We start from the raw sequence: 22,120 nt of genomic DNA, 5'->3' as shown, positions 1-22,120 counted from the left end.
AATAAAAATGATCTGAAGTCCAAACACATAAAAGTATATTGAGAGAAAATTCAGTCATAGTTTTTAAGACGAGGCCATTTTTTGTCAATGTGTTTAGAAGAACTTGAAATAGAAAGGATTTTTTATTTTTTATTTTATTTTTTTTCCTTTTTCCGTGTTTAGAGGGTTAGACTTTTAGAGTAAATTGTTTTATACGTGAAAAGATGTTGCTAATTGTTTTATTTTTTTTTCTTCAAGTTAGTATCCAATATCCATCAAACACTTAATTTCTAATTAATTGGCATTGATGCTTACTCTTATTTTTGTTTCAATTCTTTATGCAAATGAGTGTGAATTTTGTAAAGGAATGTGGACTATGTGAATGGTAAAGTTCTGAAATTACAGTTTCAAACAGAAGAATATGAAAAATTCGATGATTGCACAGACTTGCAGTGCTAAATCTCCAACAAATGGGGTTTGACGAGTTCAAATTAACCTTGTCAAGTTATCATAGAGGCCATGCCATCAGGGTGTGCAAAAAACCTACCGACCCGCCAAACCCGACTCGTCGGGTTGGGTCGGTTTTTAGGGCTTGGTGGGTTGGATTGGGTTACAAAAATTATTTTTATAGCAGGTCAGGTTGGGTTTGGGTCATAAAATTACAAACCCGCTAAACCCGACCCGACCCATCCATCTTTAATATATATTTAAAATATATTATAGATTTAATAATTTTTTTTTTAAAACTAGCTGTAGGGCACTTATATATATATATATATATATATATTTAAATATATATTATATATTCAATGTTTTTTTAAAAAACTAGCTGTAGGGCAGCACTTCCTCAGTTCCTCCTACTAATAGTAATTTAATATATATATATATATATAACATCATATAATTAATAAATTTTTTATAATAACTAGCTCTTCCTATCCCATATAAAAGCCAATTACTTCACACAAACCCTAGTAAATTATTAAGGAGTTACATTGATACTAATCTTTGGGTTTTTTTTAATATGTTAATATTTATATTTTTTCTACTCAATTTAATAATAATAAAATTTGTCAAACCCATGGGTTCAACTCAACCCAACCCAACTCATGTGGGTTGGGTTGGACTTATGTGATGGGTTGGGTTGGGTTAAAATTTTTTTGACCCACCATGGTGGGTTGGGTCAAAAAATCCCCTCAACCCGACCCATGCACACCCCTTCCCATGCCATGACATCAATTTCTTTTAAAGTAAAAGGTACGCTTACTGTAATGGCTTCGTTTGATGGTATGCAAAAGATGCAATGCTTACTGAAGAAAATCTAATAATTTCTACCTTAGGTTATTGATTTCTTTCACTTTCACTTTCACCTTCTTCAATTGTTTGAAATTTGCATTCTCAATCATAGCAGGACCCAAACTTGGAGAACAAGTCCAGTAAATTACGGTAAATGACTCGTAAAAGAGAGTTGGGGGGGGGGGGGGGAGAATCATAAAAAGTAAGAAAGAGTCAACATTGAATGATGGTGATTTTTTGTATATAAGCATATACATTCTATCTTATAATTATTATATAATCTCATCATGGATAGCCTTTGGTATCTAAGACCACCTATGTCCTTAATGCTGCCAAACCGAGTTCACAAATATCAAAACTATGTGCAATTCCGACTTAACTAGCCATCAAAAGATATGAACTTTGAAGCAATTAGGTGTTAATAGATTTTACATAGGTTGAAATTATCTCAGATAACACACAATAATAAGAAGTAAAACGAGAAAGAGTATATATCTATTAAAATATGAGGAAAATTGCTTTTTACCCCCATAAATTTTACCTCATTTTACACTTACACTTCTAAACTAATAGGATGGAGTGTAAAGTATTACATGAGTGATAGTTTAGGAGAGTAAGTGTGTACTCTTATAGTTAAGAAAGCAAGCATTACTCGGGTAATTGTTTAGAGAAGTGTGCATTCTCATAATTTAGGGCAAAACACTTGTATGCGTCAAGTGCGTGAGATACCGTCTCTAGTTTAGGAGACAAGTGTAATAGGGCTATGGTTTAAGGGGGTAAATTAAGTATGAATTCTTATATTTAGGAAGATAAGGTAAAAGGGTTATAGTGTAATTTTCCCTAAAATAAAGTATTATATTCAAATGTACCTTCTAAACTTGTTTACAAACTCTTACAAGGATTTAGATAAGAATATGACCATTCCATACAAGTTAAAAAAGAAAGATACTCAAACTTCCAAACTAAAGAATATTTGAACTATTTTACATTCTATCCTTTAGTGCTAGCTGTTTAGATGTTAAAATCAGAAATATAGTTTATGATAATATTAAATTGGTTTGTTAAATTAATAGTGGTAACAGTTAACAACGTTTTACACAACTCACAGCCAACAGAAATACTCTTTCGAGTGTCTCAAAACATGACAAAATGGAGCTGTACCAGTTTTGTTGAATTATTAATTGATAAAATCAGCTTAACTTTCTGTGAAGTTACATTATTCTTGAAAGTAACATATAATAAATAATAAACAGTTAATAACTATATACATCTTGATGATAACTCAGACGAATTTTCATGTATTTAATTATCTTGTGGGAAGGAATTGGAAAAGTAATTGTTTATAAAACAATTATTGATTAAACTTGGATATTATTTTAGATAAAATACTATTTTAGTCCCTAGACTTTATAAAGAGTTTTAAAAAAGAAAAAAAAATAGTTTTATCATATTTTTCATAATCTTGTCTATAACATTTTTTTACCATTATCATATATTTATTGGTTGATGATTTGTATAAAATAAACATTAAATAAGAGGTAGAACTATTCAATAATTTTTTTAAGTCATGGTGTATGAAGATTATGATTACACACACACACACACACACAATTTCCCTAGTTAGAATTTGATTAGTTTTAAGTTACTATTTTGTATTATTATATTTAATTGTTGATTTTATTGTACTATAAATTTTTAATGTTCTTTGTATAGCCATCTCTATTTTATTTCTTACTCCTCTTTACCACCTTTTTATTTTCCAAATAATAGTTAGTAATTGACGTTTGATTTCATTTCTTTTTTTCTTCCTTCATTTATTTATATATATATATATATATAAGTGCCCTACAGCTAGTTTTAAAAAAAAAATTATTAAATCTATAATATATTTTAAATATATATTAAAGATGGATGGGTCGGGTCGGGTTTAGCGGGTTTGTAATTTTATGACCCAAACCCAACCTGACCTGCTATAAAAATAATTTTTGTAACCCAATCCAACCCACCAAGCCCTAAAAACCGACCCAACCCGACGAGTCGGGTTTGGCGGGTCGGTAGGTTTTTTGCACACCCTGATGGCATGGCCTCTATGATAACTTGACAAGGTTAATTTGAACTCGTCAAACCCCATTTGTTGGAGATTTAGCACTGCAAGTCTGTGCAATCATCGAATTTTTCATATTCTTCTGTTTGAAACTGTAATTTCAGAACTTTACCATTCACATAGTCCACATTCCTTTACAAAATTCACACTCATTTGCATAAAGAATTGAAACAAAAATAAGAGTAAGCATCAATGCCAATTAATTAGAAATTAAGTGTTTGATGGATATTGGATACTAACTTGAAGAAAAAAAAATAAAACAATTAGCAACATCTTTTCACGTATAAAACAATTTACTCTAAAAGTCTAACCCTCTAAACACGGAAAAAGGAAAAAAAATAAAATAAAAAATAAAAAATCCTTTCTATTTCAAGTTCTTCTAAACACATTGACAAAAAATGGCCTCGTCTTAAAAACTATGACTGAATTTTCTCTCAATATACTTTTATGTGTTTGGACTTCAGATCATTTTTATTTACCGAATCCCTCAATGTAGCTATCACAAGAGCTTTCACATCAATGGTTTTTTTCATCACTCATTTAGTTAGTAACAACCAGATTATCGATTGTGTTATTAGGTAGTGCAAGCTATTGAATTGTTGAAAAATATGAAGTGCACACATAACAGCGGCATTGAGACTAATCTTCCCTACCTATTTCGTGAAATTATTCACCATACTCAGATCAATATGTTATACATTTCTCTCAAATAAAGATATGTCATACACATAAATTTCACACATAAAAATTCACATTTACGTGAAAAAAATGTGTAATGGAATAATTTCTAATTCACCTCTCTTCGCGGCCAAAACATTTTTAAAAGCAAAAAAACAAAAACAAATCATTACAAAACCCACAAGGTGAAGATGGTACATATGGAGCATTGAAAATACCAATGACATATTAGCGGGTTTCGACAACCGTTCTTTCCACTATAATGGTCATTATACATTGCCGGCACTATCATTGTTGAGAGTATAATACAGATCAAACTCCATTGATTTAATCGATAGGAACACTAATTATTCTTTGCTTCGTACGCCAATGTTTTGGTCACAACGATCGCATTGTCTCACCACTGGTTTTTTTTTTTTTTTTTTTTTTTACTTTCCTTCCTTTCTCAATTTTGTCTTTCGCAGAAAAAAAATCATTCAAACTTTTGAGTACTTGATTAATTTCAAATTAAGTAGTCAAAAGACATCAAATGGTAATTGATATAAATATCTATAATGGCCACTAATTGAAATAGTAAGTGTTGATTATTTTAAACCAACAAAAGATAATGAAAATTATATTGGAAATAATTTTTTATTTACAAAGATATTGGTGCTATGTGACAAATTACAACTAACCTTACAAATACAAAACAAAGAAAAGATTGTTGTTGGAGGAAACCTAAATGGTCATCTCGGAAACGATAGTGAAGTTTAGAAAGAGTTCATGGAGGTTGTCAATACCTAACCCAATAATTAGTTGTCTATTTGGGTTCTCTCTCTATGTGTTAAGAGTGTTTACTATTGTTTGCTAACATTACTTGCACTGGTGTGGGATTGTGATCATCTGTGAGGTGCAGAAGAAGTGTGGAGTTGATATCAATCAATTCCAATGTCTCTTGGAGTCCTCTATTATAGATCCTAATTGTGTCTCAAACTAAAAACAAAGAATCAGGAATTTAGTTAATTGTGAGAAAGATGTTAGGGACCCCCACAACGCCCAATCAAAGTTGACACCTAATTCTGATTAAGTTAATAAAAACCTTAAATATACCTTTTTTTTACCTTTATACACACACACACACATATAGTAAATTTTTACACATACCTTTAAGAAAACTCTAGATATTCCACTTTTTTAAATGCATAAAATTATAAACTACTACTCCATAATAATAATGGCTAATTAATTATATATATATATATATATATTAGTGATCTCATTTGTAATGCTTCTTACCACTATTACTTATTTACTAACTGATGATTTGCATAACAAAGACGATAAATGAGAGGTAGCATTGTTCACTAGATTTTCGAAAGTAATAGTATATGAAAATTATATATATATATATATATGAGTTGGGTTCAAGTTACACCTGGTGTAACTCTAAGTGATATTACACCACTTAATAACTTATTATTAGATGCGAATTTTGATAAATCTACCATTGGATTATATTATATTCATATACTCTCCATGCTTGCAAAATTTTACGATGATCAAAGATTTATAGTTATGCTATGAATCAATTGTTTAAATTCAAGTTTTTGTAGTTTAAAATAATTCATAAAAGATGAGTTATGGATCATAAGATAAATAACATCCGATTAGCATGAAAATTGACATACATGTTAAGCACATATAAATCATATAATTCAACTGTGAGATTCTTAAAATATGAATCGGATGGCACATTTAGAGCATGTAAACAAATAATTAATATTTCTGTGAGAAACTGTACCTAAGTCCTATCTACGAATCCATATAGTTGTCTACCAATTCCATTATAATTGATTACACTTTCTTATTTGAGATTAAATTGTACCTAACTCATATCTATGCATTCATATAGTTGTCTACTAATTTCCTCATGATTGATTTCACTTTCATACTGATTAGACTGTAAGAGCACTCACAGCAGTTATGCTAAAAAGTCATATTGGTATATTTTAGCTTCTCACACACAAAAAACTTGCTCCAGCAATGGAGCTATACTTATTTTTTTTAGATGATTTGCTACAGTGCACATCTATAGATAAATGTACACTATAGCTTAAAGCTAAAAAAAAAAATTAATTTTTTATTCCTGCCCCCATTAAAATATTACTTCTCTCTATCTCTCTCTCTCAACTCTGATATCTCTTAACTCTCACCTCTCTCTCTCTCTCTCTCTTAGCTCTCTCTCAACTTCCTCTCACCGCTGCCAGCCCACCCCCACGCTGCATACCCCGCCACCGATCCACACCACCAACCCATCTCGCCCTTACTTTTTTTTTTTTTTTTTTTTTTTACTGTGGGCTGTGGTGTGGTGGTGGTTATGGCTGTGTGGGTAGATCGACGTCAGTGGGTGGCTGGGTTCGTCGACATCAATGGGTTGTGGCTAGGTTCGTCGGCATTAGTGGTGGCTCAGGTGGGTTTCGTGGTGGTGGGTGTGGGTGTTTCTACCGATTAGCCTCAGACCCATGCCGCTAATCGGAGTGCTTGTTGGTCGATCGAGTGGGTTTCTCGTGATTTTTTATTTTGTTTAATCTGGGTTGAGGAAAAAAATTTGAGATTTGGGTTTTTTTTTTTTTTTTTTTTTTGCCTACTGTGGACTGGTGGTTGTGGCAGTGGCTGATGGTAGAGGTGGTTGTAGCCGATGTTGTGTATGTTTTTTTGGAGTGGGATATATTATTTTATTGTAGTGGTTATATTATTTTATTGTAATTTTTATATTATTTTATTGTGTTGAAAGCTAAAATAGATCCACTGCTGTAGCATGTGTGTAGATAAATAGATAAAGTAACTTTTTGTGGTACTAAATAGCTAAAATTATTGCTCCACTGCTGTGAATGCTCTAAGAAGATTGAATTTAAACAACCAAACATCTTTTTTATATAGAGAAGTTGTGTCCCATATTTTGACCAGACCATTTCATTTATTACCTTAATGGCTCAGACTTTTAAATCCATTGAAGCCATGTTTTCAAAATGAGAAAATTTAGAGACACATAAATGAAACAAATAAAAAATTTACCAATTTAACTATTCTGAAGAATATTATCAAAATTTTTTTTTGGTTAAATAGCATGGTTCTTTGAACAATTAAAACACAGCAAAGTAAGTTCTAATTAGTTCAATTAGTAAAAAAATTTATAATTAAATAAAAAATTTGATGTTTAATTTCTACCTAAACAAAAAATCAACTAGTATCTCAGTGCGATGGTAAACAGTTTATATCGAAAGTCAACAGATAAAACTTTTTTTTTTTTTAATAATTTTAACAAAAAAAACGGCAAAAGACAAAAATATGCGAGAGAAAAATAGTGGGACCCAGGAGAATCGTTGGAGGTAGCCCCGTAGGCCGTAGTTCAATCTTATCTAGGATAACGTTATCAATTACTAAAATCTCAGACTCTTACTGTGTCTCCGTCTCCGACTTCGAGACCCCCAAAAACAATGGCCTTTTCAGCTTCACTCTCCTCCCCACTTGGCTTCCACACCCACCACCCAAACCCACCAGCATTCTCTCCAAAAGCCCCTCCAAAGCTCACAACACCAACTACTACAATTAGACCCACCACCACCACATTCGCCATCCCTCCTCTTTCCTCCGCCACCGCCCCCACCTTAGACGGCACAACTCTCGCCGTCATCGGAGGCAGCTCAGTCGCCGCCCTCGCAGCCGTACTCTCCCTCACCGACCCCGAGAGACGGCGGCGCATCCAGGCAGAGGAGGTAGGCGGGGACGACAAGGAGGTGGTGAGGGAGTACTTCAACAACTCTGGGTTCCAGAGGTGGAAGAAGATTTACGGTGAGACCGACGATGTGAACCGGGTTCAGAAAGACATTAGGCTTGGCCATTCGAAAACAGTCGAGAATGCCATTACTATGTTGACTGACGATGGTTCGCTTCGTGGGGTTACTGTTTGTGATGCTGGTTGTGGAACTGGCTCTCTGTCTATTCCGCTTGCTAAGGAGGGGGCCATTGTCACTGCCACCGATATTTCTGCTGCTATGGTTGCTGAAGCTCAGAAACAGGTCAGTCAATCAGGGTCTCAATATATTAACTGTCTGTTTAACTGTCATAACGGTTTTCCAATTTCTGTGTTCAGATTAGATATTACTATAAATTTAAGGATAATGCTAAAGCTGTTACAAATTTTTGCTAAAAGGGCATATGTAGTAGTGACACATGGTTTGTAGTATGGGGTGTGGCTTCTGTTCAGTGTCTTGTAAAACTGGACCCGTTGCAATCATGACACCTGTTTATTTTCAGACATGTGTCATGGTCGCAGCTGGTCCAATGCACTGGAGACACTGGACAGAAGCCACACCCTGTAGTATGTATCCTACCATCGCTGAATCAGTGTCACGGCATTTAAAATTTTAAATGATATCACCGATAAAAAATAAATAAAAATCTTAACCTTGAAATAGACATTTTCCTTTCAAGTGAAATAGAGAGAATCGTGTCCGTTGTCAATGTGGGGGTGTCTCCATGCCATGTTATTTTAAAATAGGGTTTATGTCTTTTTTCGTCGAGTTGAGACTTGAGAATCTGAGATATGGTTTGTTATTGACTGCTGTTTGGTGGTGTTGTTAAAAATGTGCATTATTGGTCATTTTGGACTTGGGGATGGGGGCTTATGAGAGAAAGGAACAGAGACTTAAATGCTACTTTATAATTGTTGAACCATTATCTTTTTGTGAACAAATAATTTAGGTACAGTACCATTCTTAAGGTATTGTACTCAAGATCCCCAAATTAAATTTGATTTAGTGACTGCATTGGCCAATAACCACATTGTTGAATTTAATTATCCTTGGGAAAGATAACATCCTTTTTTTTTTTCTTTTTTTGGGTATTGGTTAATGCAACCACACAGGTGAATTTAAGGAATTGTAGTTAAGTTTTTCCCTTTGTGAACATGTATACCTGGTGCAGATCACAAAACTAGTATGACAAGTATGTGACTTTTTACTGCCAATGAACTTGGATTTCTGGTTCCCAGTGCTAGTATGGCTTAATTTAAGCCTCTTTTTGTTTTCTCTTTCCCCCTCCATTTCTTACCAGGTATAACTGGTGAGCTATACTAATAGGATTACTACTACTCAACTTTAGTTCCCTGAGAAAGTGAATCATAATGAATTCATTATCATGTCAACTTTCTATTCTTATAGGAGTTCTACAATTTGTTCAACCCATGCAGCACTTGCAAACCTTATTTGTTCGTGTTTCAAATTTCATGCAGGCAGAGGAACAGCTTCTAGCAGGCAAGGATGACCTCTCGCAAGCACCAGTGATGCCGAAATTTGAAGTGAAGGATTTGGAGAGCTTAGATGGGAAATATCACACAGTGGTTTGCCTAGATGTTTTAATTCATTACCCACAGAGTAAGGCAGACGGGATGATTGCACACCTTGCTTCCTTGGCAGAGAATCGATTAATTCTGAGCTTTGCACCAAAAACATTTTATTATGATATATTGAAGAGAATAGGAGAGTTGTTCCCAGGGCCTTCAAAGGCAACAAGGGCATATCTCCATTCAGAGGCAGATGTGGAGAGGGCATTGCAAAAGGTAGGGTGGAAGATAAACAAGAGAGGCCTCATCACTACGCAATTTTACTTTGCAAAGCTTGTTGAGGCTGTTCCCGCATAATGATGAAGAGAGGTTAGAAATAAGTTTTGCCTTAATCTTGTTGTTCTGTTTATAAGAAGGTTAGGAAATTCCTCCAAGTTGAATGTAAAGCGTGATTTTTTTCCATGTATGTTGTTCTCTGCATGTACTAATGGATTCCAAATTGTATAGCAGATATCAATGTATAAAACATTTTATGCATTTTGACAAATTTTTGTGTTCATTGTCATTTTTTTCCCTTTTCTGTTAAGTAATGGTAAGTAAGAGAGGAGAAGTGTCTTCTAGTTAGCTCAACTGGTAAAGTCTCCTACCATCAAATAAAAGATCTAGGATTTGAATCCTGCTTACGCGAAAAAAAATTTGGTATCTTAGCCTAATGATAAAGAGCAATCATCATGGAGTGGACGTCATAGGTTGAATTTCTATCCTATCTATAAAAATAAAAATAAAAAGTAGGAGTGGAGGAGAGTGAAGCCCATAGGCAAATTCCCAATTTGTGCTGTTTGTATTAACCTTCTATGAAGTTGCCCAGTAGTCCAAATACCATCAAAGCACCCAGCATATAAAGATATAAGCTTGATGCCTAATTATATGTTTGCAACACTGGTGCTTGTTTTTGTACTGGTCCATAATCCTGTTCATTTACTGCTGGATTTTGTAGCCTTGTAGGTTAGTACCTCTCCTCCTTTAAAAGGGCAAGAAGATGTCTTGGTAAACTAGATGAAATTTACCACCAGAATGATAACTAATCTTTTAATATTTTCAGAGATGTAACTCAATCCCCTTTGGTGCAATCTGGGTATAGAAGCCTGAGGAATGGTTTGAGTCAAGAAACATTAATACCAATTTGTCATGGCTCACAAGTCACTCAAGTATATTAAAGTACAATGAGTAGCTTCTTGTTGATTACTGCAGTGTATTAAAAACTAAAAGCACCTTAAATCTGTCAACTCTAAATGCTAAGTCCTTATTCTCGACTACATTTCACAGAAATTGTAAAGGGTGTCTTATTTTCTAATGATTGCAGTTTATAACTTGTCCGCAATTCTTACAAGAGCATCAGTGACCTTGCTAAGAGCAGCAACCAAGCTGTCAGTATGCTCCTTCCTCTGGTCCCTGTCCAGTTGACAGCTTATGTTCTGAGCTTCAAGATGCGCATTTAACTTGTTACTATTCATCTCTAAAACTTTGACTAATTGATTCCCCAAACTGGATGCATCTTCCTGTCCATCCAATGACAACCGCCTTCTCTTCCGTTCCTCTTCAGAGATAGATTCTCTCCAAATACTGGCTGACCCTGGTTGTTTGCCTTTAACGGTGCCTGCAGAATAGAAACAAAACAATGTGTAACCTCTTTATGTTTTCCAGTTCTTCAGTTTGGGAGTGAAAAACAAATTATTCCATCACTAAGTTTTAGCCTTTGGACATGGAATCCGTAAGATCATGTTCCATATGTGAAAGAAAATTTAAGGTGCATTCAAAGTGTAGAATGCGTTTCATTCTTAGTCAATGAACTCTTTGTAGCAGTACCTATAGCAATTTATTGAAGTGCCATTATATGATAACAAAAATTAAAATCCTTAAGGTGAAACGTCATTTTTAACAAAAAAAGATGCTCTCCAATTGGAAATCGTAGACTTGGGAAACAAAGAGGCACAAATCATGAAAATTGGATATTGAACTCACGAACCAATTGTTTAAGATTGTCTCATAATAAGTGTCCTTGTTGATAATCCAATACGCTTGACCAGGTGCAATACTGATTGGTTGAGTTTACAATGTGGAATTAAAACATGCAAAAACAACAAAACAAACAAATTGGTTCCATTTTGGTGATCTAAATGTAATTCATTATTCTGTGTGAGTGATATGAAAAGCAGCAGCAACCGGCTAGTCTGAGGAAAAAAGGCAGGTCTATCAAGTGCCAACCAACTTGTCACATGTTTTGTATGGCAATTAAATAGATTGAACCATATGCAACTAATAAAAAGAGTATGATTGTATGAACATATTGGATTTACCTTGATGAGAGAACCTCTGGCAGAAATACCGTTTCTCTGCTTATCAGAGCAAAAACAGCATGGTACGACTATTAGGAACGTTTATGACTATTTCACAAGTGACTTAGATTTAAAATCTTTTTTTTTTTTTTTTTTGGTATTGGTTAATGCAACCACACAGGTGAATTTAAGGAATTGTAGTTAAGTTTTTCCCTTCGTGAACATGTATACCTGGTGCAGATCGCAAAACTAGTATGACAAGTATGTGACTTTTTACTGCCAATGAACTTGGATTTCTGGTTCCCAGTGCTAGTATGGCTTAATTTAAGCCTCTTTTTGTTTTCTCTTTCCCCCTCCATTTCTTACCAGGTATAACTGGTGAGCTATACTAATAGGATTACTACTAAACTTTAGTTCCCTGAGAAAGTGAATCATAATGAATTCATTATCATGTCAACTTTCTATTCTTATAGGAGTTCTACAATTTGTTCAACCCATGCAGCACTTGCAAACCTTATTTGTTCGTGTTTCAAATTTCATGCAGGCAGAGGAACAGCTTCTAGCAGGCAAGGATGACCTCTCGCAAGCACCAGTGATGCCGAAATTTGAAGTGAAGGATTTGGAGAGCTTAGATGGGAAATATCACACAGTGGTTTGCCTAGATGTTTTAATTCATTACCCACAGAGTAAGGCAGACGGGATGATTGCACACCTTGCTTCCTTGGCAGAGGATCGATTAATTCTGAGCTTTGCACCAAAAACATTTTATTATGATATATTGAAGAGAATAGGAGAGTTGTTCCCAGGGCCTTCAAAGGCAACAAGGGCATATCTCCATTCAGAGGCAGATGTGGAGAGGGCATTGCAAAAGGTAGGGTGGAAGATAAACAAGAGAGGCCTCATCACTACGCAATTTTACTTTGCAAAGCTTGTTGAGGCTGTTCCTGCATAATGATGAAGAGAGGTTAGAAATAAGTTTTGCCTTAATCTTGTTGTTCTGTTTATAAGAAGGTTAGGAAATTCCTCCAAGTTGAATGTAAAGCGTGATTTTTTTCCATGTATGTTGTTCTCTGCATGTACTAATGGATTCCAAATTGTATAGCAGATATCAATGTATAAAACATTTTATGCATTTTGACAAATTTTTGTGTTCATTGTCATTTTTTTCCCTTTTCTGTTAAGTAATGGTAAGTAAGAGAGGAGAAGTGTCTTCTAGTTAGCTCAACTGGTAAAGTCTCCTACCATCGAATAAGAGATCTAGGATTTGAATCCTACTTGCGCGAAAAACAAATTGGTATCTTAGCCTAATGATAAAGAGCAATCATCATAGAGTGGACGTCATAGGTTGAATTTCTATCCTATCTATAAAAATAAAAATAAAAAGTAGGAGTGGAGGAGAGTGAAGCCCATAGGCAAATTCCCAATTTGTGCTGTTTGTATTAACCTTCTATGAAGTTGCCCAGTAGTCCAAATACCATCAAAGCACCCAGCATATAAAGATATAAGCTTGATGCCTAATTATATGTTTGCAACACTGGTGCTTGTTTTTGTACTGGTCCATAATCCTGTTCATTTACTGCTGGATTTTGTAGCCTTGTAGGTTAGTACCTCTCCTCCTTTAAAAGGGCAAGAAGATGTCTTGGTAAACTAGATGAAATTTACCACCAGAATGATAACTAATCTTTTAATATTTTCAGAGATGTAACTCAATCCCCTTTGGTGCAATCTGGGGATAGAAGCCTGAGGAATGGTTTGAGTCAAGAAACATTAATACCAATTTGTCATGGCTCACAAGTCACTCAAGTATATTAAAGTAGAATGAGTAGCTTCTTGTTGATTACTGCAGTGTATTAAAAACTAAAAGCACCTTAAATCTGTCAACTCTAAATGCTAAGTCCTTATTCTTGACTACATTTCACAGAAATTGTAAAGGGTGTCTTATTTTCTAATGATTGCAGTTTATAACTTGTCCGCAATTCTTACAAGAGCATCAGTGACCTTGCTAAGAGCAGCAACCAAGCTGTCAGTATGCTCCTTCCTCTGGTCCCTGTCCAGTTGACAGCTTATGTTCTGAGCTTCAAGATGCGCATTTAACTTGTTACTATTCATCTCTAAAACTTTGACTAATTGATTCCCCAAACTGGATGCATCTTCCTGTCCATCCAATGACAACCGCCTTCTCTTCCGTTCCTCTTCAGAGATAGATTCTCTCCAAATACTGGCTGACCCTGGTTGTTTGCCTTTAACGGTGCCTGCAGAATAGAAACAAAACAATGTGTAACCTCTTTATGTTTTCCAGTTCTTCAGTTTGGGAGTGAAAAACAAATTATTCCATCACTAAGTTTTAGCCTTTGGACATGGAATCCGTAAGATCATGTTCCATATGTGAAAGAAAATTTAAGGTGCATTTAAAGTGTAGAATGCGTTTCATTCTTAGTCAATGAACTCTTTGTAGCAGTACCTATAGCAATTTATTGAAGTGCCATTGTATGATAACAAAAATTAAAATCCTTAAGGTGAAACGTCATTTTTAACAAAAAAAGATGCTCTCCAATTGGAAATCGTAGACTTGGGAAACAAAGAGGCACAAATCATGAAAATTGGATATTGAACTCACGAACCAATTGTTTAAGATTGTCTCATAATAAGTGTCCTTGTTGATAATCCAATACGCTTGACCAGGTGCAATACTGATTGGTTGAGTTTACAATGTGGAATTAAAACATGCAAAAACAACAAAACAAACAAATTGGTTCCATTTTGGTGATCTAAATGTAATTCATTATTCTGTGTGAGTGATATGAAAAGCAGCAGCAACCGGCTAGTCTGAGGAAAAAAGGCAGGTCTATCAAGTGCCAACCAACTTGTCACATGTTTTGTATGGCAATTCAATAGATTGAACCATATGCAACTAATAAAAAGAGTATGATTGTATGAACATATTGGTTTTACCTTGATGAGAGAACCTCTGGCAGAAATACCGTTTCTCTGCTTATCAGAGCAAAAACAGCATGGTACGACTATTAGGAACGTTTATGACTATTTCACAAGTGACTTAGATTTAAAATTTTGAACAGAGTGTTGACATGTTACTCTATAAAATCGATTGATGTTAATCTACTTCGTAGTAGCTGGTTTAAATCAAAATAAAACACAGACTGATGTGAAATTAACCCATGTTAACAAACACATTGTCCTGCACTAAAGTTTAAAAAATGATGCAAAACCATAACCCCACAAATATATATTACAAAAACCTATGACTTTCATATGTCAGGCAGAAATCATTCAAACAAAATTGTATCTAAGCCAGAAGCTATGCAGGGTAAAAAAGTTTAATAAGAGTGGACACTTCAACATAACATTTGGTACCTGAAACAGTTTCATACTCAGGTCTACAGCCTGATTCTTCTTGCTCTGAATGTTCAAAATCTGAAAACAAACCATCTTCTGCTGTAGCATGTCGATGACTATCAAAAACTGCTACAGGGGTCTCCTCTTCATCCCCATCCTCATCTTCAACCTCTGCTTTGACTCCATCAGAGTCATTTTCATTTGCTCGTACTGCAACCAGTGGCAGCGGAAATGCGGCAGCAGAAAACGTCATTCCATCCAATGCATTGTAGATTTCCTTATCAAAGAAACTTGCCAGTTTCTTTTCTCTCCGTATATCATTCCTCATCATCCAAAACGATTCAGCCTCTTCCTTTATCTGTGACTCCCATCTTTTAATTTTCTTGTAATCAGTAAGAAGATTACCCCATCTTTTCCTGCACTGGACTGGTCCTCTCTTCACGCCACGCTGTTTACAATATGATGAGACTGAATTCCACTTGGGTTCTACTTGGCATGAACCAAAGGTTGAAGTAGATCTACGACCCCCTCGAACCCCATCCTCAATAACCTTCTTGCCTTGTATTAGGATGAGTGTTTCATCTCTGGTCCATCGAGGATGCCTTGTTATCTTATTCCCATCGTCTGTGCTGTCAATAAGAGCTTCTTGTTTGATAAGTCCAACATGTGGACAATCAGCATTTTCATTTAAGCTGTTTGACTCTGGCGCCATCAAGAACAAATGTGTTTTGGTAGCGTATGATAACTTGAGAGTCAGATTAACCTAAAGGCTTTTTAGATGGAGGTTTGGTTAGATGTGAGGGTTTTTTGTTTCATTTGTTTAGAAATGAGAGAAAAAGTTGGATTTATTGTGAGTGTTTTTGGTTCTAGTTGGGCATGGAATAGAACTTAATCTCTAATGCTCTTTCCAAAGGTCAGTGGAATCTAACCATGCAGTAATCCAAGTTCTTCCTGGAAGATTTAAGGTGTCCCAATATGGGAGTCATTTCCAGCCTTTTTAAGTACCATATTTGCCAAATCTGTAACGTTCTTTTGGAAGGTCAATGGTTCTAATATTCTGTGCCGTATATTAAGATTCTACTATAATTGGGAAACCACCCTCCTTAAAGTTATTGAGCTTCCAAACATTGGCATCACTCTTTTCTTGTTTAGGCAGAAAATCTGGCAGACATGCTCACCCCTTCTTGGGCAGTGTGACTCAGGCAACTTCCCTAGACCATATCTAAAGTTGCCTGATTCTGTCTTTAAAGGTGAGTTGAGATATGGTTGAGGGTAAGTTTTTAAGTATCAAAACTACTATAAGGTTTATCTCAAAAATAAAATTAGGAGAAAGTATCTCATGAATCAGATATATGTATCATTTCTCTCGCAATATGTGGTAACTATACCATTACGAAGTGTACACGCTTTTAGAGAAATTATGCATATATTTAAAGCAAGAAATAATTTATATCTCCAAGATTGAGTCCTCATCCTAATTTCAAAAATATCACTTAACCTTCTTTTTTTTTAATTTTTTATTTTTAGCATATTTTTATTGTTTTTTCTTATCATATAAGAATAACCTAGTTTTCATTTTTTTTTTTTTTTTATGAAAAAAAAATGTATAACCCAGTCAAAAAACATTATTTGAAACTATTTTGAATGATATTTTAGGTAGAAACATATGTGAATATGTGATTCTCAAAAAAAAAAAAAAGGTAGAAACCTATGTTTTTGGACTTAATTTTTAGTAGCGCATAAATAGTCATATATGTAAAAATTTCAAAGATCAGGGCATTATTTATGAATATAGGAGAAAATTTCTAATAATTCTCCAAATCTCAAGAGATATTAGTGTAATTTACACTAAAAGATATAATCAATCTTAGAATATATAATAAATTAATTACCATATTTATATGCAAATATCAAGGGGCAATAGCTGTTAAATTTATAATTTAATTTTTCAAATACAATAGCTGTCAAATATAATGTTTTATCTTTTTCAGCTTTTTTTTTTTGGGAGAAAATCAAATGTTTATCTTTTATTACAAGGTAACTGGCTAAGTTTAATATATTAGGTTGTCGAATGGCTTCTGTATCTTTATTGTAACTATGTATTTAGTATTTACCCTAATAAAAAGCCTTGGCTGGATTCTCAAAAAAATAAAAATAAAAACTATGCTATTACCATTTTTGTTTAGCCACAAAAAACACAAAACCTATGTATTAGAATCTTTTATAACAACAATGCTTTTTGTTGGCTCATTCCTTGCAACCAAAACCAAATGGTGCCCGAAAATTGTAATGCATAGTTAGAAACTTAGAATATGGTAGCTTACTATGTCATGGATTATAGCACTTCATGTTCAAAAGACTTTGTGTAATAAGGTTTAGATGATGGGTTACTACTTCATAGATTGGCTTCATAATTGTTATCCGATTAGATGTTTAACATTGATGGATACTTTTTTTTAATATGTCACATTGTGATAACGGATAAGGGTATCCAAAAAAAAAAAAAAAAATCCACATGGTTGCATGCCAAGGAATAGTAACAATGGTCTCCAAGCTTTAATTTCAAAATCAATAATAGGCTTTAACTAAATGTCTAATCACAGAAAGGGTCGGTAAAAATTAATTATATCATTTGTACAATTTTTTTATGGGGATTTATACAAAAAATTGAACATAATATAATCTTTTTCTTTCTTTTTTTTGAGAATGAACATAATATAATCTAAATGTGTTTAATGTTGAATTTTTTAATCCAATATAATTCTTTTTGATAAACTAATGTGTTTAATGTATATATATTGAGTAAAAGAGTAGCATGGTTTTATTAATGAAGAGAAGAGCCTCCGAGACTATGTTAATAACTATGGGCATACTATCGGCCTTGGAGCTTTAGTTGGATTTAGAAAATAAATTATATCAATTAAAATCTAATATAATAACACATTAGAAAGTTTTAAAAAATAAAATCTAATAATAATTAACTTAATTGATAAAATTTCTTATTGTCGAATGAGATTAATACAAATTTATCGTGTTTTGGGGGCGGATAATAAAGATAAAGATTGGTCAAGAAGCAAATGCCCTAAGCCTAAGTACAAATCCTAAGCCCTGAAGATGTGGGCTTTGCCTTTGGGCCGCGATGGGAAGAGAACGGTGCGGTGCGTTTTAAAGCCGAAAGCGCGCGCATGTTCTGAGTAAAGCCCTAAGCCCCCCAAAAAAAAGCGAAAATGGAAAAGGCAATGGACATGGACATGGAAATGGAAAGAGAAGAAGAAGAAGAAGAAGAAACAGAGTCAGTGAGCGATGTGTTGAGAGATCGATTCCGCCTCTCCACCATCTCTATTGCTGAAGCCGAAGGTACCTTCTTTCATCTTTTTTTTTTTTTTTTTCTTTTTGGAAACTGAAATTCAGAAATGTTTCGTTTTGTTTTTCAGCGAAAAGAAATGGGATGGAAATATCCGAACCCATTGTCGCTTGCATTTCCGATTTGGCCTTCAAATATGCAGGTTCATTTATAATTCATTTTATTCTCGCTCTTCTTATGTAATTATTGCTTTTTAGTATTTACAACATGGCAATTTTAGCCCACTAAGAAGTCTAGAATTAGGATTTTGGGTGCTTGGGTGTGGTATGAATCTATTGGGAAATTAACTGATTGACTTGCAAAAGGTAAAAACTTAGTTACAGTTACTTAAGATACTATAGCTTAGGTGTTTCCTAATTAAATTCAATCATGTGGTCTTGCAGCTTGTGTTCTAGGAAGCACTTACACTTCATTTAGGTTAGTCGTACCAGCCGTTTCATGTTATAATTTTTCAGAAATTGCTTTAGTCACTGTGTCATACCTGTTTTCGTATCCGGACAGGCTATGTCCGTGCATCCTAGGTTGTAACTATACACAACCGAGTGTGTTGCCAATAAGCCACATGGTTTTGCTGCATTGGCCAATTTGTTATTATGGTTGTATTTAATTAGGGACTGTAGCTAAGTTCTGTACATTGCAAAATTGTAGATCAAATCAGAACCATTCCTCTTTGGAATGCTAGGTAGTTGCTTGTTGGGCTATGATTTTTCCTTCATAAGGATGTATGCGGTCGAAATGCTAGTTTCATTTGGTTTACTGATGATTACAATTGTGCCATATAAGAGTCTGTGTACTTGATATTTGTTGGAGTTATGTGGAATGGATTAGGCAATTTTATATGGTTATTGAATTTTGTCCTACATCTGTATCAATCTTGAGTATTGAGTCAAAAGGGGTGCTAGCTTACAAAGTGGCATTAATAGAATTTCTTACAAAAAGATACAGTGCAATGAACCTCAGAATTTACTTTTTCAACTCTTAAGGTAGTGAGCAAAACTCAATTTTTTTAGCTAATTAATAAGTTTCTTTTTTTCTGCATAGCAGAGCAGCTGGCAAAGGACCTTGAGCTATTTGCACAGCATGCCAGTCGCAAAATTGTAAAGATGGAAGATGTCATACTTTCTGGTGAGTTTTCCAAGTATTGTTGATCAGTTTCTTTTATAGGTTGACTATCTATATAACCTCTCTATTTACCTATACTTGGTTATAAATGCCTTTGCAATTTGCCACATATGATCCCCTCCCCCTTCTCTTTTTATTAATATGTTACACACCTTAATGTGGAGAATGTGTCTCATGCATTCTACCACTCACAATGTGTAGGTCCCACATTATTGTTGGGTCTACACGCTGCGAGAGGGCGGATGCATGTATCAGTTGCGTCATGTGGACCTTAAGGTACTATTTGAGCTAAAGGCCAAAAGGGTTTTTTGCTTGTTGTATTAACCAAGCTCTTTTTTCTTTATTGGTGGGGTGTGGAAGGGAAAGAAGGGGAAAGAGAGAAAGGGAAACAGAGGGATCACGTTTTTGTTTCCTTTGAACGTGCTATTAATTTCTCTATTTGGTTTTAGCACACAGAAACGAACATCTAGCTACCTCTTTGAGGTCCTTATGCGATGATCTGAAAGCTAAAGAACCCCAATCCGAGAGGAAGCGGAAGAAGACGCCAAGAAAGGAGAACAAAGCAACTACAAGTGTAGTGCATATTCCTGATAACTAAAGCACTCTCCAATATTGGATCCGTGCCTTTACCTAGATTTTGCAAACACCTCCCTTTTGTAAGAATGTCCAAGCTTCTGCATCATTTAAATTGCTGATCAGTTTCTGATTAAATGCATATTACACCTTAGCTTGAAGTTGAAAGGCAATTAGTTTAAACTAATAATACTATGATCATTCCGTGTGAGACTGCTGCTTGATATATTACTCATATTATCCAATTAAGCATTGGAGTTGGCACACATGGTGTGGTTGGTGAAAGTTGCACTGGACCTACACCAATATAAAAACTGATGGGAAATGTAATAGCCTTTTCGGTACCTGGTACATCAAATGACAACGTTTTTTTGTTCAGGTTCTGTAGTTGATAGAAGACAGTTCTAAAAATTGATGATGTGGGATACCACCTGGGAGTAGGACCAATGGAAAGTGATGGGCCAGTACAATAGTACTATTATCTTTTTGGACCCATATGAATCTGGCCCAATGTTGTATTTTATTTGACTGTTTCCAAACACTTTTATGAGGTTTTTTTTTCACTTGCCCAGTTACGACCTTGGTTGCCCGATTAAATGGCTCACACCTACATGGTAAGCTTTTTGTCTTCCTACTCAATAATGATATAAAATTCTTGACACTTATTGAATGTATAAATTAATAGGATTAAAAATAGATATGTTAATCAATAATCATATAAAATAGATGGCTGGACCCCAAATATTGACTTGGTTCCAGACACTGGATGTACAACCAAACCAGTTGTAATCTTTTATTAGAGAGAGAGAGAGAGGACCAGTTGTAAAGTAGAGGTTTCACATTTGCAATTAAATTGTCACTTTTCCATGAATGTCTCATTATATTTTTTGGAGAGCTTTTCACCATCATTAAAGTTGCAACTGTATATGATTATGGGCTATGTGAGAGAGAGAGAGAGAGAGAATACAGTTTTTAACTTGGGGAGGGAAGGTATGGGAGAAAATTGGCAACAGCTGCAACTGAGTTTGACAATTTAAGCCATTCATTGATTGATTTTTTTATTTAACGTATTAAAAACCATTAGCAGGTATTTTTATAACTATTTTTTATTTCACATGGTATCGCGAAAGGATATTCTTAATTGTATAAAGAAATTAGTGCCAGTGGATTGGGTTGAATATCATTCGTTGTTTGGGTAATGAAATTGGTCTCAAATATTTGAAAAGGATTTGATTAAATTCTATTGGTTGTTAGAACATGGTTCAGTCTGGGCACTTTTCAATTAATATTAGACTTGTTAATAAGAGTCAAATATGGAAGGTTTAACATTATTACTTTCTAATCAAATAGTGTATATCTATTCAGCAAAAAAATAATAATAAAATAGTGTATATCTTTTCCTTACTAGTTACTGCTAATAAAAATGGTTATTTAAGCCAAAAAAGAGCAACAGGTAATGTTGCTTAATAAGAACTCAGAGTCACATGTTAACCACAGCCTGAGGCGAAGGGGATAAACTTAAAACTGACATGAATGGGGTCCCATTCCCGTTCCCATCCGATTAAAAGTCTGTGAGGCATTGACATCAGCTTAATAGCCTTCTTATCTTACTGACCAACCCAAATGTCCTGATCGAATCATCAGAATTATGTCCAAACTCAATTATTTGTATTAAGAGTTGTAAATATTGGTGTTGTTGGTTCTTTGTTTTGTTTTTCTTTTCTTTTTTTAGTTGAATAAAAAAAAATGAAATTTTTGACGTAAACTCATCGACTTCACATTATAAGATGACAATAAGTAATACTATCTACATTATCAGGACCTTATTAAAACTATCGCTAGAATAGTTCATCAAGTAAAGTAATTCGAAAACTCCCAACATCAAGTCATACTCCACTGTGCTATTTTGGTTTTGCTGGTGGCTTTTTCAGCCCATTAATAATAATAATAATAATGAAGTTTGTTGTAAATATTATGGGAAAGGGCGG

General features: G+C 34.4%; 3 protein-coding genes across 7 annotated transcripts; 2 read left to right on the top strand and 1 right to left on the bottom strand.

Moving 5' to 3' along the window:
• The first annotated feature begins 7,432 nt into the window (after positions 1-7,432).
• Positions 7,433-9,942, top strand: LOC136064828 (magnesium protoporphyrin IX methyltransferase, chloroplastic-like). Its single transcript, XM_065767100.1, has 2 exons — positions 7,433-8,118; positions 9,333-9,942. Exons 1-2 carry the CDS (start codon positions 7,537-7,539, stop codon positions 9,738-9,740), a joined length of 990 nt encoding a protein of 329 aa, XP_065623172.1. The 5' UTR covers positions 7,433-7,536; the 3' UTR covers positions 9,741-9,942.
• A 548-nt stretch (positions 9,943-10,490) lies between these two features.
• On the bottom strand, positions 10,491-16,464 carry LOC136064823 (trihelix transcription factor ASR3-like). The gene is made up of 4 exons (XM_065767093.1): positions 15,092-16,464; positions 13,686-13,971; positions 12,086-12,137; positions 10,491-11,074 (listed from the first exon to the last, which is right to left on the bottom strand). Exons 1-4 carry the CDS (start codon positions 15,783-15,785, stop codon positions 10,748-10,750), a joined length of 1,359 nt encoding a protein of 452 aa, XP_065623165.1. The 5' UTR covers positions 15,786-16,464; the 3' UTR covers positions 10,491-10,747.
• Positions 16,465-18,174: 1,710 nt separating this feature from the next.
• On the top strand, positions 18,175-20,695 carry LOC112000075 (protein MHF1 homolog). Of its 5 annotated transcripts, none has more exons than XM_065767107.1 (5): positions 18,175-18,430; positions 18,508-18,579; positions 19,479-19,562; positions 19,761-19,835; positions 20,009-20,121. In XM_065767107.1, the coding sequence occupies exons 1-4, from the start codon at positions 18,301-18,303 to the stop codon at positions 19,832-19,834; spliced, it is 360 nt and encodes a 119-aa protein (XP_065623179.1). In that variant the 5' UTR covers positions 18,175-18,300; the 3' UTR covers position 19,835; positions 20,009-20,121. The 5 variants fall into 5 exon arrangements, 4 of the variants coding, with proteins under 4 accessions (XP_065623179.1, XP_023887950.1, XP_065623178.1 ...); XM_024032182.2 differs by having other exon boundaries at positions 18,182-18,430; positions 19,482-19,562; XR_010626474.1 differs by lacking the exon at positions 19,761-19,835 and adding an exon at positions 20,512-20,695 and having other exon boundaries at positions 18,183-18,430; positions 20,009-20,215.
• Positions 20,696-22,120: the final 1,425 nt, after the last annotated feature.

This window comes from Quercus suber, unplaced genomic scaffold (genome assembly GCF_002906115.3).
Source record: "Quercus suber isolate HL8 unplaced genomic scaffold, Cork oak 2.0 scaffold_772, whole genome shotgun sequence".
In the NCBI taxonomy this organism is placed as follows: domain Eukaryota; kingdom Viridiplantae; phylum Streptophyta; class Magnoliopsida; order Fagales; family Fagaceae; genus Quercus; species Quercus suber.
This window is presented reverse-complemented; position numbering and strand designations above follow the sequence as displayed.